This window comes from Nerophis lumbriciformis, linkage group LG09 (genome assembly GCF_033978685.3).
Source record: "Nerophis lumbriciformis linkage group LG09, RoL_Nlum_v2.1, whole genome shotgun sequence".
NCBI classification, from domain to species: Eukaryota; Metazoa; Chordata; class Actinopteri; order Syngnathiformes; family Syngnathidae; genus Nerophis; species Nerophis lumbriciformis.
Window position 1 is genome coordinate 23,915,307 of NC_084556.2, and position 17,194 is coordinate 23,932,500.

At 40.3% G+C, this 17,194-nt stretch overlaps 1 protein-coding gene across 3 annotated transcripts in view; it reads left to right on the forward strand.

Annotated features, from left to right (window-relative positions):
* tbc1d8b (TBC1 domain family member 8B) overlaps positions 1-17,194 on the forward strand; it is a 53,009-nt gene that overhangs the window by 16,589 nt on the left and 19,226 nt on the right. For all 3 annotated transcript variants that reach the window (XM_061962136.1, XM_061962137.1, XM_061962138.1), the window contains exons 4-14: positions 717-942; positions 1,080-1,320; positions 5,088-5,295; positions 5,404-5,571; positions 5,644-5,805; positions 6,959-7,109; positions 8,049-8,263; positions 8,544-8,661; positions 13,586-13,871; positions 13,937-14,066; positions 14,136-14,234. In XM_061962136.1, coding sequence (XP_061818120.1) covers positions 717-942; positions 1,080-1,320; positions 5,088-5,295; positions 5,404-5,571; positions 5,644-5,805; positions 6,959-7,109; positions 8,049-8,263; positions 8,544-8,661; positions 13,586-13,871; positions 13,937-14,066; positions 14,136-14,234 — 2,004 coding nt within the window. The remainder of the gene's footprint in view (positions 1-716; positions 943-1,079; positions 1,321-5,087; positions 5,296-5,403; positions 5,572-5,643; positions 5,806-6,958; positions 7,110-8,048; positions 8,264-8,543; positions 8,662-13,585; positions 13,872-13,936; positions 14,067-14,135; positions 14,235-17,194) is intronic.

Genomic DNA, 17,194 nt, shown 5'->3' on the forward strand with positions numbered 1-17,194 from the left:
GATATATTGTACAGCACTGTATATCAAACGAACAAGGGGGTGATGGATCAGGGGGTGATGGATCAACTTTGTATTAAATAACAAAGTCAAAAAACAACAACACTTGAACTGCCCCTCTTCCTATGTAGCTGCCTCACACACACACACACACACACACACACACACACACACACACTAACCTTGTGGTGCACTCACAATATAATATCACAAAGGTTGCAACATTGATTAGGAATGACAAATAAAAACACTTTACCTTGGTGGTTTATCTTTTTGATGTTCAGCTGTGGATACTTTCTGAATGTTTCTCCTGTCCATGTCTTTCTTTGGACTCACATTGAGCTAGCAAAACTAGAAAAATGCTGTAAAAAGGCAAAAGAACACTTAAAAAGGACACAAAGTAGCAATTTGCACAGTAGCTAACGACAACACTGCTATGCTGACAAAAATTGATCAGCCCGCCCACAATGTATGTGCTGCTGCTGGGCACAAAATGGCTGCGCTGCAAGCACAACATGGGTGGATGAAATGCTCATACAATAAAGCATATTTCCATTCGGTCTTTGGTTCGTAAATCAAAAAGTTATAATGAGGGGTTTGTAAGTCGAGGTTCCACTGCGCAGCATTTCAGAGTGCAGTTTTACACCACTAAAAAAAACACAGTAAAATACATAAGGTAACATTGCTGTACTGACCCAAGTATGTTTTTAAATTTTCAGGGTCTGATTGCTGAAGAAGGGAAGACGTCCCATGTGCTGGAGGATGATCCAGAGAAGTTCAGAGAGGCATACTTGAGATTTGAGAATTGGTTTGCCTTGCCAGCGGAGGAAAAGCTGGTCACATATTACTCGTGCAGTTACTGGAAGGGCAAAGTGCCTTGTCAGGGTTGGCTGTACCTCAGCACCAACTTCCTCTGCTTCTATTCCTACCTGCTGGGAGCTGAGGGTGAGTGAAGGTTGATGTTTACTTCCATAGTCACTATTTGCCCTAATTTAGCTGTCAGTGTTGTTTCTGTAACAATGACATTTAAAGCAAGCATTCTGGCACTAATTTGCTTTGGTTTTATGTTACTTAATGTTTAGTGAAACTGATCATCTCCTGGGATGAGATCTGGAGGCTGGAGAAAACATCAAATGTCATCCTGACAGAGAGCATCCACGTCGTGGCTCATGGGGAGGATCACTATTTCTCCATGTTGCTGCACCTTAACGAAACCTTTGTCATCATGGAGCAGCTAGCTGACTACTCCATCAAGCGCCTTTTTGATAAAGAGGCCTTTGAGAGAGAGAGAGCACTCTCGGACCCCCTGCAAATTACCAAAAGGTGCCATCTTTTTTTTCTCTCATTATCTTTTTTTTCTCTCATTATATTTCTGGCAGCTATTACTATTGTTCATACGTTTTACAGTGGCACCTCAATTTCCCTACTCCCCACTGTTATGACGAAAGATTTTGCCAAAATTCTGCCCTGGTTTTCATATACCATCTCGATTATCGTACAGCCAACAATTGTGCGTAAAGAAATTGCCTGTCTACTTGTGTATCAATTATCCTGCTGAGTTAGGTGCCCAAACAAAAAATCCCATGTGTTAGTGACTCAGTTTCTGTGCTTTTCCTTGCTGAGTAGAACTACAAAATAACCCACCATGAGGTCAACGATGTCATGATCTGTTAGGCCTGCCATCCAGAATGTAGAGACTGAGGCGATGTGCAGGAAAAAGTCGCTTTAGTCTTGCTCAAGCCTCACATGGAGTGAATCTGCACACAAAACTCAAAAAACAAAAATAAAGACCAGAAAACAGGAAACACTAAGAACAAAATCACTATAGCCTCATTGCGTCTTTTAGGGAGAATAGTTAAAAATAAACAAAGATTTTTCTGATGTTTAGTACGGGAGTAAATAAAAAAAAAAGATTTTTGAATGAATCACGATTGTTACTTTTACGATTCTTAATCGATTAAAAAAAATCAAACAGTGATTTAATTTTTTTTTTATGTGTCCTGTCCAGACACTCAGGCTAATGTTGATGTAGATGTCCATATCTGCTGTAGACATTTACTTTAGAAAAGAGAAGTGCGGGATACTTCTCTTGTTAACTTATTTGTATGTGACTTTTTTAAATGTTTGGGTAGAATTTTACTAAACAAAACCAGTTTTCTTTTAAGTAATACTTTTTTTTTTATCGGCACTGCTATCCATTTTATGGAGGAATGTAGTTAATCATAGAACTGGCCCCTAGTGTTATTAAAAAAGTATTGATTTTGAATCGAGAATTGTTTTGAATCGAAAATAGATTCTGAAATTAACTGAATCGTGTGGTGCCCAAAGATTCACAGCCCTAATGTGTAGACTTTGTTCTTATTATTGCACAAAACATTGAAATTGTACTTTTGCTATGGAAGCATCACTATATATTATTTGTATTTAAAAAAACTAGAAAGTAATAAAAAACTGTGAAGCCTAAAACCAGGTGATAAATATCGATATTTAGTAATAGATATTTCAATAACAAACCAAACAGTCCATTTGTGATCGATTGAATGCCCTGAGAATACAATAACCTGGATGAATTGGAACCTCCATAGACTGGTAATATATAACAAATAAAGAACCATAAAGTATGACAAAATGAGTGCATATTTAACAAACATAACCTACATTTGAAAGGGAATCAATTAGATGAGTGGTGTTAACCTAACATATCCTCACCATGCCACCATGTGTTCGATTAAAACTTTCGTCACACAAGTAAAAAATAAAATAGATTTAACTATCAAAAAAAACTTTTACCATGTTTTTGCTTGTTTGCCTCCCTTAAATATGAAGGATGCTTTATTGTAACGTGCTGTATCATTGATGCGGTCCTATTGGGAAATGTCAGCTTTGTTTGACCGTGCAAACATTTCAGTTTTAAATGTTCGCAAAACCTTTTGACAGCTTATCTTGTATTCTTTGGGCCCTTTGCTCTCTTTCTCCTTCCTTGATTCTTTGAGCCAACTCTTCCGCACTCCGCTGTTCTCTACACACACACACTGGCCACATCACCCGCAGCGTGATCTACATCACTTTAGGTGCACTTCTCTTTTGTGTACTGTATTGGCACAGTCTTGCTGACTTTATATTAATTAAATGAATCATCGAAGCAAATCAAGGCTTTTTTCTAATCGATTTAATCAATTAATCGTTACTGCCCTATTAGAAACTCATAGCAAAGTACAAAGGTGACATTCACTCATTGCAGTCTTTTGCCAGCCAATATCTTCAATAAAGGTCGAAGTTGGTTACATTTTATTTTACATTGTTTTCTGCATGTAAAACTAGTTATTCTCTATTAAATATGTTTTGTGTAGATATTTTATGGTGTCATCCACTGACGAAACACTGGTTTAATTATGTGACACAACCTTAGCGCCTCGCTTGTCTGCATTCATCCACAAATTCACCCATAGACGTGTAGTCAGCCATATCACATTTAACCTGGCCAGAAACGCTGCCCACTGTCCAATTGCAACACCAACACTTTTCTCTGACTCACTTACTCCCAGTATACCACTGCAAGTTTAAAATAGTCATACAATTAATTGCCTGCATGAAAGGAGACTATTACCCTACTTTCAGAACATCACTTCTGATACCTCATGTTGATTTGCCGCTGCAGAATTGTTTATAAGGCTGAACTGACTTTGTAACTACTGCATTTATTTATTTATGTTTTGTCCTGTCCAACAACGACTACTGCATTTATACACATGCAATGCTTGTTGTGATATCAGTTGCATACTGCTGACACTGATTAAAGTTCAGCTCACTCAACCACACTGTGGCCGCATAAATTTAATATAAATTATATAAAAAGATGAGGTAGCGACTTGTCCAGGGTGTACTCCGCCTTCTGCCCGATTGTAGCTGAGATAGGCTCCAGCGCCCCCGCGACCCCAAAGGGAATAAGCGGTAGAAAATGGATGGATGGATATACCCGGTATATATATATAAAAAAAAAAAGTTTTAAATCAATAAACAAAAGAAAAAAACGGTCCGATGTATTAAAATTAATGCATTAAAGGAAGATTATATTAAAATGAAATTACGGTAGATAAAATCAGTAATTTACAATAGTACAAGCAAGTTGTGAAGTTTTTGCAGAAACACAGTGGAAGAAGACAATAGTTCAGTCAGGTAAAATGAATGAATACATGACAAGTTGTAATATGACAATCCAGAAATCTCAGCCATTTGACTCCTCTGGCCTGGTATTTAGCAAATCTATGATGGAAATCAGGGAACTCCAAATTTGATCAAGGCAAGGAAACATTTTTTGTAGAGCACAATTTGTTCACAAGACAATTCAAAATGCTTTACAGAAAATTAGTCAGGGCTCAAGCTGTAGCATTTTGTATGTATTGCAGCTGCTTTACAGCTCTTTTAGAGAGCCCAGTGAGAAGTAGTTCGACCTGTTGGAGACAAAGGCATGGATTAGTCTTTTTAAGTCTGATTTAGATAATTTTCCTCAAACTTATTTAGTAAACTTTTAAGAAAAAATCGTAACTTTTCATCTATAATAATAATAATGGATTAGATTTTATATTGCACTTTTCTATTATTAGATACTCAAAACGCTCACAGAGAAGTGGGAACCCATCATTCATTCACACCTGGTGGTGGTAAACTACATTTGTAGCCACAGCTGCCCTTGGGTAGACTGACGGAAGCGAGGCTGCCAGTTTGCGCCTACGGCCCCTCCGACCACCACCTATCATTCATTCACCAGTATGAGCGGCACAGGGGACAAGGGTGAAGTGTTCTGCCCAAGGACACAACGGCAGCGATTTGGATGTCAAGATGTGGGGAGCGAACCTGCAACCCTCAGGTTTCTGGCATGGCCGCTCTACCCACTGCGCCATACCGCCTATATGTTTTAAATAGGTCAATCAAACCAACCTAACAAGTATTCCTACCAAGTATTTGTCTTACACAAAATATATGTCATGTTTGAAGAGGGCACATTTTTAAAGGGTGTTTAGGTAGGTGGATATGTAGAGTTGCTTACTGGTAGGTTCATGATGCTCATGACCATTTTTGCTCTCCTGCAGAGGCCTCGAAGCGCACGCAAAGAGTGAGCAGTTCCGGACATTTTTCAGGCTTCCCAGAGAAGAAAATCTGTTAGAAGTGCACGAGAGTTTCCTGTGGGTGCCTTTCAGCCATTTAAATACACTTGGCAAGATCTGTCTGTCTGAGAGCTACTTATGTTTCGCCAGCCAGGATGGGAGCCAGTGTCACATCATTATTCCAATGCGTGAGGTAAAACAAAAAACTACATCACATGATTTATTCCACACTGCCATGTACCTCCCACACTGAATTTGATGAAATTACTTCCTGTCTTCGCAACGCCGTGCCATTTTCCAGGTCGTAAGTGTCGAAAAGCCTGATTCTAGCAGCCGGGCTTTAACGGTGTGTGTGCGCGGGAAAAGGGCGCTGCGTTTCACCGAGGTGCGGGACTACCAGCGTCTGGCGACCACGCTCCGAAGCAGGTGTGGGATCACTGCCAGCCCTCAGCACTCCGCTTCAGCTGAGGTAAGATGTCTTGACTCCTGTACATGGCGTAGGTTCTTGGCTTTCTTTCTAACATCCATCATCTGCACCAAGATCATACAGGGCGAATGTCAATCGCTCATCAACCACTTTGAGGACAACCCAGAGGACGTGACTCTCATGGTGGGCCAGAAAGACAGCAGCAAGGCAGTGAGCACTGAGGCTCTCATGACAGTTTTTCACCCTCAGGATGTTGAAAACCTCGACCCCAAAATGGTAAATCAAACGCACCAACAATTAGGACATACCCAGCAAAGTCAGAAATGACTGGAAGCCATTGCTGAAAGTCAGAACACGACATATGAGCAAAAGTATTAAGCCACCCCTATTATTCAATAATTTATCATTGAGGAGGTGGACTTTGAGTCATAATTATTAATCTTAGTTTAACCATAACCTCAACCCCACTGGGTCGACTTGTTGTCGCTGCAAAAAAGCAGTAAGCTCCAGGAGTACGCTTTTTTTGAGCGAGTCGTGGCCAAAAAGCCTTAATTTGTGCCAGCTTTTTTTAAAAAGGTTGCTGTAAAAGTTGCATTGTTTTGAGGCTTTTTTTTTTTCAATATCATTGCATTAGCGCATGACTTTTAAAAAATTGTAATCAAAGTTTTACTCTGAAGGCGGTTATTATGACAAATATGTTTGGGTTACAACATTTTAACAATACATTAAATAAATGAAAAAAAAAGGTTAATAATTTGGTGCACAGACATAAACAAGAAAGCCTATTTGTAAACGTTTTTCACGTTTACAGTATATTCTAAAGCACACGTGTTAAACTCTAGGCCATATCTGGACTGCCAGATCATTTTATATGGCCTATGAAAGCCTGAAAATAAAAATTACTTTATCTTTAGTTTATTCGTTTTTTTTCCATTTTGACAGAAAATAATACATATACTGCATGTAATAGCATACATTTTAAACTTTAATATTATCTATTAATGCAACAAATATATTATCATATATTCGAACAATCTCAGTCCAGGTGAGTTTGGGCTTTCTACCAGTCACTCACACATTTGCCTGTACTTGGAGAAATGCAGCTATGAAACAGAGTTTGATGAATTCAGACAGTAGAAGTTATGAATTATGTTAATTTTGAGAGGATTTGGATTAATGAATCAGAGTCATCAAATCGCTGTTGAACAGCTAAGAAGTATGCAATGCACTAGTTGTTATTTCACTGATATTGAAAACATGATTTAAAAATTATATAATTTTGTTTAGAAAATTGTTGATCCAAAAATGAAGTATGGTTCTGTAAGTCTGATTTGGTGATGACATGTCCCGATTATTGTCCATCGTGTATTTCTGGAAGCAAAAATGCTCCAGAAGCATACTGTAATATAGTTATCCTTGTGTTCAACAGCTTAAAGAGAAGATGAAGGAGCAGTCTTGGAACATCCATTTTTCGGAATATGGACGTGGCACAAGTATGTTCTTTACCAAAAAGACACGTGACTTGATCGTCCGTGGTGTCCCAGAGGCCTTGAGAGGAGAGCTGTGGATGCTTTTTTCAGGTATTTATACATCAAATATACCTCTCAAGTAAGGCTGCAAAAACCAATCTCAATTCACACTAATATGCAATTTATTTTCTAAATAACAACCATTTCTTAATATGTTAATCAACAAACTGCCTCGCAAACGCTGCCTTTTTACTTTCTTTAGCATGACAGCCGACACTTTTTCGTCTCTTCTCCAGTGAGCCTTGCCAGCCAAGGCAGCAGATCTGTCTTGCCCTGGTCAATGAAGCGCGCTGGCTATCATTTATCAACTTTCGGGAGAAGCAATCAAATTAATTGACTTGTTAACAAATGTATTGTGGAGTGAGTGAGCATGCCATTGTTTTGACTTGATGAAATATTTTGTGTTTTTTTTCATTTCCATTAAAAAATGTCTCCTCTCAACTGTCCTTCTGGGACCTACCATGAAGAAAGACCATTGGAAGTTTCTTTACAGCAGAACAAGAAAATTAAATTAATTGAATTATATTTGTATAGTGTTTTTTCTCTAGTGACTCAAAGCGAAACCCATTATCTACATTTAAGTTACATTTATACCAGTGTGGGTGGCACTGAGAGCAAGGTGGGTGAAGTGTCCTGCCCAAGGACACAAGGGAAGTGACTCCGGTGGCGGAAGCTGGATCCGAACCAGGAACCCTCAAGTTCCTGTCCGACTGCTCTACCATCTGAGCCACGCCGCCCAAAACTAAAGTGTTTTGTTTTTTTTACACAAGAAAACCCATGGGTCTTATCATGCATGTGTGGAAAAAAAATCCTCCCAGGGAATCCCTATCTCAATTCTAAAAAAGAAAATTGTGATTTGCATTTTTTGCGCAATCTTGCAGCTCTACTCTCAGGCACATTTTGGTCACAGTCATCATACCATAAGGTGAATAACTAACATTATTAATCTTTTTTGTTGTTGTTGTTTTTACCTGGGCCTGAACGGATAAGGAGCTGTAAACGACATGGCGACCCACCCCGGCTATTACACAGAGCTGGTGGAACAGTCTCTGGGGACAAGCACGTTAGCGACAGACGAGATTGAGAGGGACCTTCATCGTTCTCTACCCGAGCATCCTGCCTTTCAGAGTGACACTGGAATATCCGCTCTTCGCAGAGTCCTCACTGCGTATGCCTGCAGAAACCCTAAAATTGGTTACTGCCAGGTAATGTCTCTCCAAGGCCTCCGTCACCTGTGTGGAACAGAAATGCAAAGATGATCACTTAGTAGAGTTAAAATGCACACCAATAGGATTTAAATTTTTGTGGAAAATCACATGAGATCATTGAGGTATTTTTACAGCCTTTGCTCCAAGCAAAGTACCTAAAATATCACAATTTTATTTAAACCATTGAAGGTATTAGTTGAAAGCCAGTTAACAAATTTCACACTCACAATGTTCTAAAGGTATTCTATTTTTAAAGTGTGTTATATATTCTGCCTAGGCCATGAACATTCTCACCTCTGTGTTGCTGCTCTACGCCAAAGAGGAGGAGGCCTTCTGGCTTTTAGTGGCCGTTTGTGAAAGGATGTTGCCAGATTATTTCAACAGGCGAATTATAGGTGAGAAGAAAAGTTATATAGTGATGAGTACATGTCTTTAAACAACCACAAAATAGTAATGGCCGACTGACCGGTGACGACAGGCTCCAGGTCACCAGAGTGACCCTGAACAGAATAACCAGCAGAAAATTATTCAATCAATCAAACTTTACTCAAATAGCACATTTCATGAACAGGCAAGTTGCAACACAAAGTGCTTTACACCAGTAAATAAAGCACAAAAAAAGAAGAAAACATGCACACTGCACTTTTGACAAAACCAAACATGGCATGGCACTGAAAGATTGAGGAAAAACGCCAACTCTGAGGCGTCCACACTGGAGAAAAGGACCGTAACTACCATTGAGGACACCGAGGTCATGTCCTCTGTATTTTTTTAGGTGACAAAAGCATGATGATATGACTAACTGTAAATGTACTTTGTGTAGGACATCATGCGCGCTATATATAAGCATGCGTAGATGATCCTCTTTCAATCTACAAACCCCGTTTCCATATGAGTTGGGAAATTGTGTTAGATGTAAATATAAATGGAATACAATGATTTGCAAATCATTTTCAACCCATATTCAGTTGAATATGCTACAAAGACAACATATTTGATGTTCAAACTGATAAACTTTTTTTTTTTTTTGCAAATAATCATTGACTTTAGAATTTGATGCCAGCAACACGTGACAAAGAAGTTGGGAAAGGTGGCAAAAAATACTGATAAAGTTGAGGAATGCTCATCAAACACTTATTTGGAACATCCCACAGGTGAACATGCAAATTGGGAACAGGTGGGTGCCATGATTGGGTATAAAAGTAGATTCCATGAAATGCTCAGTCATTCACAAACAAGGATGGGGTGAGGGTCACCACTTTGTGAACAAATGTGTGAGCAAATTGTTGAACAGTTTAAGAAAAACCTTTCTCAAGCAGCTATTGCAAGGAATTTAGGGATTCCACCATCTACGGTCCGTAATATCATCAAAGGGTTCAGAGAATCTGGAGAAATCACTGCACGTAAGCAGCTAAGCCCGTGACCTTCGATCCCCCGGGCTGTACTGCATCAACAAGCGACATCAGTGTGTAAAGGATATCACCACATGGGCTCAGGAACACTTCAGAAACCCACTGTCAGTAACTACAGTTGGTCGTTACATCTGTAAGTGCAAGTTAAAACTCTCCTATCGAAGGCAAAAAACGTTTAACAACAACACCCAGAAACACCGTCGGCTTCGCTGGGCCTGAGCTCATGTAAGATGGACTGATACAAAGTGGAAAAGTGTTCTGTGGTCTGACGAGTCCACATTTCAAATAGTTTTTGGAAACTGTGGACGTCGTGTCCTCCGGACCAAAGAGGAAAAGAACCATCCGGATTGTTATAGGCACAAAGTTGAAAAGCCAGCATGTGTGATGGTATGGGGGTGTATTAGTAGCCAAGACATGGGTAACTTACACATCTGTGAAGGCGCCATTAATGCTGAACGGTACATACAGGTTTTGGAGCAACATATGTTGCCATCCAAGCAACGTTACCATGGACGCCCCTGCTTATTTCAGCAAGACAATGCCAAGCCACGTGTTACATCAACGTGGCTTCATAGTAAAAGAGTGCGGGTACTAGACTGGCCTGCCTATAGTCCAGACCTGTCTCCTATTGAAAATGTGTGGCGCATTATGAAGCCTAAAATACCACAACGGAGACCCCCGGACTGTTGAACAACTTAAGCTGTACATCAAGCAAGAATGGGAAAGAATTCCACCAGAGAAGCTTAAAAAATGTGTCTCCTCAGTTCCCAAACGTTTACTGAGTGTTGTTAAAAGGAAAGGCCATGTAACACAGTGGTGAACATGCCCTTTGCCAACTACTTTGGCACGTGTTGCAGCCATGAAATTCTAAGTTAATTATTATTTGCAAAAAAAAAAAAAAAAGTTTATGAGTTTGAACATCAAATATCTTGTCTTTGCAGTGCATTCAGTTGAATATGGGTCGAAAAGGATTTGCAAATCATTGTATTCCGTTTATATTTACATCTAACACAATTTCCCAACTCATATGGAAACGGGGTTTGTACAACCTTCGGTCATGCACAGCCCGCTACAACTCCAACAACGTAACGCAAAGAAGTCCCCCTTTACTTCAAACATTATCCAATCCGAAAGGTGCTGTCAACATAATGTTTACACTAATTCATACTGATGTAACTAATGTTGCTTTCACCTGAATGAAATTGATGTAAAACGCTGTCCATATAATAACGTTGTAATGTCAGTCAGGTGCCGCCTCGCCCTAAATGCAGAACAAGTGCTCTGTGTAGGGGTTTTGTTTGGGTGAAGAAACACATTAAAATGTAAATTATTGAATGACCAGGCGCTTCATATAATATCTTACCCCAAATGTACCCCTCTTCATACTCCACTTCATACTCTGTTACTGATTAAAATATGAAGGCCAAATGTCCTCGATTACTTCTGGTGGTTTCGTGGCAGACATTAGTACTTGCAGTGCAAAGCTAAAGGTCTTGGGAGCCTATCTTAAAGCTTTTGTTATTCTGGAAATTCATTGCGCTGCTCAAGGTAATATATTTTTTAGGTGCTGGGATAACCATGATTTCAGCCTTTCTAAGTTCATCTTGGACAACCAATTTTTGAACTCGGAATTGGTCAATTGCTAGTTATGGCCCTGCTGGAGAATAACTAAACATTAACATCACCTAGGAAATAACATAAAACTAATTTGAAAATATATATAAAATAAAATCTAAATAATTAATTATTAATAAAAAAAATGTATTGTGAAAATAACAGTTCTACCGCAATAAATAAAATAGAAAATAACACAATTGTGTGTTTAAAGCCACAGCAGTAAAAGTATTAACATGATATAGAAAATAAAAACATTTCACTGTCATATGCACATGGATAAGTCTAGGATTTAGCTGGAGAGATACAGACTCTGTAATAATAATAATAATAACTGGGATTTATATAGCGCTTTTCTAAGTACCCAAAGTCGCTTTTACATGTAGAACCCATCAATCATTCACACCTGGTGGTGGTAAGCTAATTTCATAGCCACAGCTGCCCTGGGGTAGAAAGACGGAAGCGTGGCTGCAATTTGCGCCAACGGCCCCTCCGACCACCACCTATCATTCATCATTCAATTCACCGGTGTGAGTGGCACCGGGGGCAAAGGGTGAAGTGTCCCGCCCAAGGACACAACGGCAGCGATTTTTTTTTTTTGGATGGTAAGAGGCGGGGAGCGAACCTGCAACCCTCGGGTTTCTGGCACGGTTGCTCTACCCACTACGCCATGCCGCCCCGACTCTGTAGGAGTGTAACCTCAGTGTAGAGCCACAGACATGCAGTCATAGTCTCCAAATTGCGCAGACAATAAAACACGGTGAGCCTGTTGATCTCGCTATATCACCTGTGATGTTGTCTTGAGGTGAGTCACTCAAAACAGATGGCTGGTGCTGGTCAGCAATGTCCAAAGTGCACAATAAAAGCAAGAAAGCTAAAAAAAACTACATAACATTTCTGCTGGCGGGGGCGAATGCTGACTCAGCGTGAGGGGGTGTGGAGAGGAGGGGTTAATTTGCATCTAAAAACTCAGAGCAAACATATGGCTTACAAATAGGTCTGTAAAACAAAATATGTGCACATTTTCACCAAAGAACCACCATTACATGTTATGTAGACCAAAATGAAGTGTTTTAAAAATGGAAAGAATAATCATATGTCCCTTTAGTAACCTAAGAAAACAAAAATTTAAAATGTTCAGTAAAAAGCCTGATTAAAAATGTCTGCCTTTAACCTTTTTAGCAGTCCTGAGGCTCCCCAAAGTTGGCAGACCCATCAGCGATCCTGTTCTGTCTCCCTGTAATGTTTGTCTGATCTTGAATGGGATTGTGCTGAAAATCGGTGGGAGAGGGGTTAGTGCATCTGCCTCACAATACGAAGGTCCTGAGTAGTCTGGGGTTCAATCCCGGGCTCGGGATCTTTCTGTGTGGAGTTTGTATGTCCTCCCCGTGACTGCGTGGGTTCCCTCCGGGTACTCCGGCTTCCTCCCACTTCCAAAGACATGCACCTGGGGATAGGTTGATTGGCAACACTAAATTGGACCTAGTGTGTGTGAATGTGAGTGTGAATGTTGTCTGTCTATCTGTGTTGGCCCTGCGATGAGGTGGCGACTTGTCCAGGGTGTACCCCGCCTTCTGCCCGATTGTAGCTGAGATAGGCTCCAGCGCCCCCCGCGACCCCGAAGGGAATAGGCGGTAGAAAATGGATGGATGGATGGATGTGCTGAAAATTTTAATTTCCCCTCAGGGATTAATAAAGTATTTCTGATTCTGATTTTGATACATATCACAACAATCACAAAAATATGTGTTCACTTCCTGTGTTCAATGTAAACGACTCAAAGGAGCTATGGATTTCAGGTCCACAGAAGGAGGCGGGAAAGGGATGCAGGCAAACCTAAACCTCCCCAAACTCCCAAATGTCTATGTCCAAAATGCCCAACAATTTCCCAGTACCCGCACACAAACCACTTCCCTCTTGCAAGAGGCTCAGAACTCAAATGTGATCATGTGTTTCATGACTAGACCGACACATCTTATGGTCCAATCAAAGGTAGCACTTCGTAGTACATTACTCCTCATCGTGGTGCCCATATTTCGACTTCTTGAGATCAAGAGGACGTCAGACCATCAAGCTCCAAATAAGATGCTCATTTGCTTTACTAATTGATAGGTAAACAAAACAGTGCTCTCTGCTTGTTACTATTGAGTGGTGCATGCCATTTCACATCTTCAAGACAGAAAACACAAAACAGCTTTGTTAATAGATAAATTAAAACTAGTGTATGTCTTTAATTGAAACAATTACAAAAAATCCTTAATTTATGTTGTACTGTGTGTCATTGTACCTCCAGGTGCTTTGGTGGACCAGGCTGTCTTTGAAGATCTGATTCGTGAGAACCTCCCCCAGCTGGTAGAGAACATGACAGACCTGAGTTTCTTCTCATCTGTATCCTTGTCCTGGTTTCTGACGCTCTTCATCAGCGTACTGCCCATCGAAAGTGCTGTGAACGTGGTGGACTGCTTTTTCTACGACGGCATCAAAGCAATCTTGCAGCTCGGCCTGGCCGTGCTCAACTCCAACATGGAGGCTCTGATCAGTTGCCACGATGATGCAGAGGCTGTCACCATCCTCAACAAGTATGTGCAGACTTATCGGAATTCCCATTTTGCTGTTCCTACAAGTGTCATTTGTGTTTTTTCAGATTTTTTGACAGCGTGACAAACAAAGACAGCCCGTTACCGCCAACAGTGCAGCAAGCCCCCGTGGGCAACAACGATAAATCATCTCACTTCAACGTGGACATCAGTGAACTGATCCGAGAAGCCTACGAGGTTCTGAGGATTTTAATCCCCGATGTCTTTGGTTAACATATGACTGATGAATCGCTTTCTGCCTTCCAGAAATATGGCAGCATTCGCTCAGAGGAAGTGGAGAGTTCACGAAAGAGAAACAGGCTGTTTGTGATCCAGACACTGGAGGACACAACCAAGCAAAATGTTGTAAGTGGCAGTGGTCATACAGTGGCACCTCAATTTAAGAGTGCTTTGAGATGAGTGCTGTCTCTTGGCTAATTGTTATACTTTAAGTTGAAAGCAAAAAATTGTGTTACAAGCATTCCCGCCATTAATTGGCATAGTTAATGTCACAGTGAACCTTGTAAGATCCGACCAAAACATCAGGTCTAATGAGCTTATAGCTAAAATCAACCTAACTTTGTTTTTCCAACCATAGGAAGAAAGACAGTTAGCGGGAAGTACAGTAATGACAAAAAGAAGGGTGTAATTTTCATTGAATTAAAGAAATAAATCATTAAAACCATTCCCGAGCTTGTCACCAACTTTGCGAAACAGTTCAAGCACGTCACTGCTAGTCTGCACCATGTTGAAGCAGAATGAGTTTAACGCCAGCCAAGAATGTTAAAATAATACTAAAACAGCGAACATTTATCCATGAAAATATGGAAAAGCTGCAGATGGTGTGTTTGACAGAGAAGCAGCTGGAAGGAGATACTGTGGAAATCCACTCTTCAAAGTAAATGCTGTACATTATGTTAAGGGAGGGGGAATAAACACCACGTCTATTCAGGTTCACAACTTTTAATCAACTGACGCACAGAGGTAAAACCGGAAACACTCGATCCCCTCTTCCCGCCCACAAACACTGCGCATGCGTTAACCCAGTATATGAATCAGAATCAGAATCAGCTTTAATGTCATTACGCAAGGTAACAAGATTGAGAAACATGTTAACAATCTCCCTATCTTTTATAAATAAAAAAAATTAAATAGCACATGTTTCTTGAGAACAAATACATGTCTTTTTAAACAACAGAAACAATAAAATCAACTTAGGTAAGAACCCATTTTCCTTCACTCAATGCTTTCAAAAGCATCAAGGGTGATGCCCCCTTTTTACTAAGACAGTCAGCCAGTTGAGCTTTTGTTGCTGACCAAAGCACTTGTTGTATTTTTCTGTTGTGAATTAGTTCTTTGATGCCACTTATATCCAACCGAAGCCTTTTCTCTGTGACCTGTTTTGTTGATCGAAGAGCATCATAGAGGGAATGATTATCAGTCACACAAACTAACGCTGGAGCATTTAGACCAGCGGTGCCAGTAGTGAGCTCAGAATAAAGGGTGGCAAGAAACACAGCGCTGTCTATTCCATCCGACATGGCAAGTGTCTCTCCAGCAAGGGTGCTTCGCACCACTCGTCGAATCCTCTTGGACTGCCAGTAAAGGGGGGAGAATGTACCTCTTTTTCCCAATAGGGTGATCAACATGCCCCCTTGTGTACCTCCATCAGGAAGATTTCCTAATGAAGCATCGCTGAATACAGTTAGGTTTAAAGCATCATTTCCCAAATGTTGAAATTTCAGTCACTTTTTCAGCTTTCAGTTTACAAACCAACTTATTAGCATTGTGAATTGATTGCACAGTCGCATTCTTTAGACTAGATGCCAGACTACAAGATTCAAACATTACATCAGGTCTTGTTTGTTTTGCAACCCAGAGTATCTGTCCTATTTTTGATCTGAGTTGTTCTTGTTCTGTTTCATTAAGAGGAGCATCCCTTTCCAGAGCACAGACTGGCTGTAAGTGAATGGGGTGCAGACTTTCAATGTAGCTGTGCTGATGCAACTGTACAGAATCATTAACAGTTTCAATATCCATTCCCAAATAGCAGAAATTGTCATGTTCCTCACGTCCCACTTGGAACCCAGACTTTAGCTTAAGGATCACATTTTCTGAAAAATTTGATGAGCCTGCCCACAGAAAATCATCTACATGACATGCGAGTACACCCGTCACTGTGTTTTCATCATCCAGCCAATAAAATATTGCTGGCTCTACCTGTGACACTTTACCACCTGTGCTCAGCATGATTTCCTTCACCTTGTTGTACCAATAGAGAGATGCATCAGCAAGGCCATACACACACTTCTTCAGTTTCCAAAGAACCCCCATACAGTCAGCTTCTGGGGGAGGATTGACATAAATGTCTCTCGACAACTCCATACCCTGTAAAAAGGCAGACTTGATGTCCATAGAATGGACTTTCCAATGATTTTGACAAATTACACTGAGCAATAGCCTTAGAGATTCAGAAGCACATGTTGGTGAATCTTTTTGTAGATTTTTTAAATTAAGTTCTTCAAAACCCCTTGCTACAAGTCTGGCCTTGGGTACAATACCAGTGTCACTTTCTTTGAGACTACAGACCCACCTAGTGGAGATACACTTTTGGCCTGTATTTTAAGTCTCTTCAAAATCATTATTGTTTTTCCATTTTTCTGTCTCTGCCTGTTTGGCTGCATCAAATGATATGTCTTTTGTTATGAGTACATCAGCCTCCCTGACAGCTGACTCAGTGGTAAGATGTTGTACACATGACATCTCAACAGCCTCTTTTAGTCCAGTACTGCCATCAGGCTCAATATGCTGCACATTATACCAGTTTTTATGGGTTCCCGTGGCTTTACCTGCTCTACTGTGTACTTTAGCCTTACATGTTACACTTGTATCTCTTTTCATGAAAGTTACAATCTGTCCTGTTTTTAGCTTCACATTAGAAGCAGGGACAGGATTATCACAGGCACTGTGATTTATTTGAGGTGCATTTGTTTGAATGACACCTTCACTCATGTTTCCCTCTCCATCACTGTCATGTTCATTTTCACCGGCTGTGTTTTGTTCATTATCTGAGCTACATGATGCTCTGTGTAAAACATCTGTGTCACTATCATTGGTTATGTTCTCCATGTTTTTCACATCCTGTTTCAGTGTGAACATTACTTTGTGTAATTTTCCTATCATTAATCTGTGTGCACCTTATTAAGTCGTGAGTGATGAACTCTAACTAGAATACCTCCATGTCTTACAAACACAACGGTTCCATCTCACCACTCCTGGACCCTTCCACTCTGCACTATCTCCTCGTTTATAGTAAACCTTTTCTC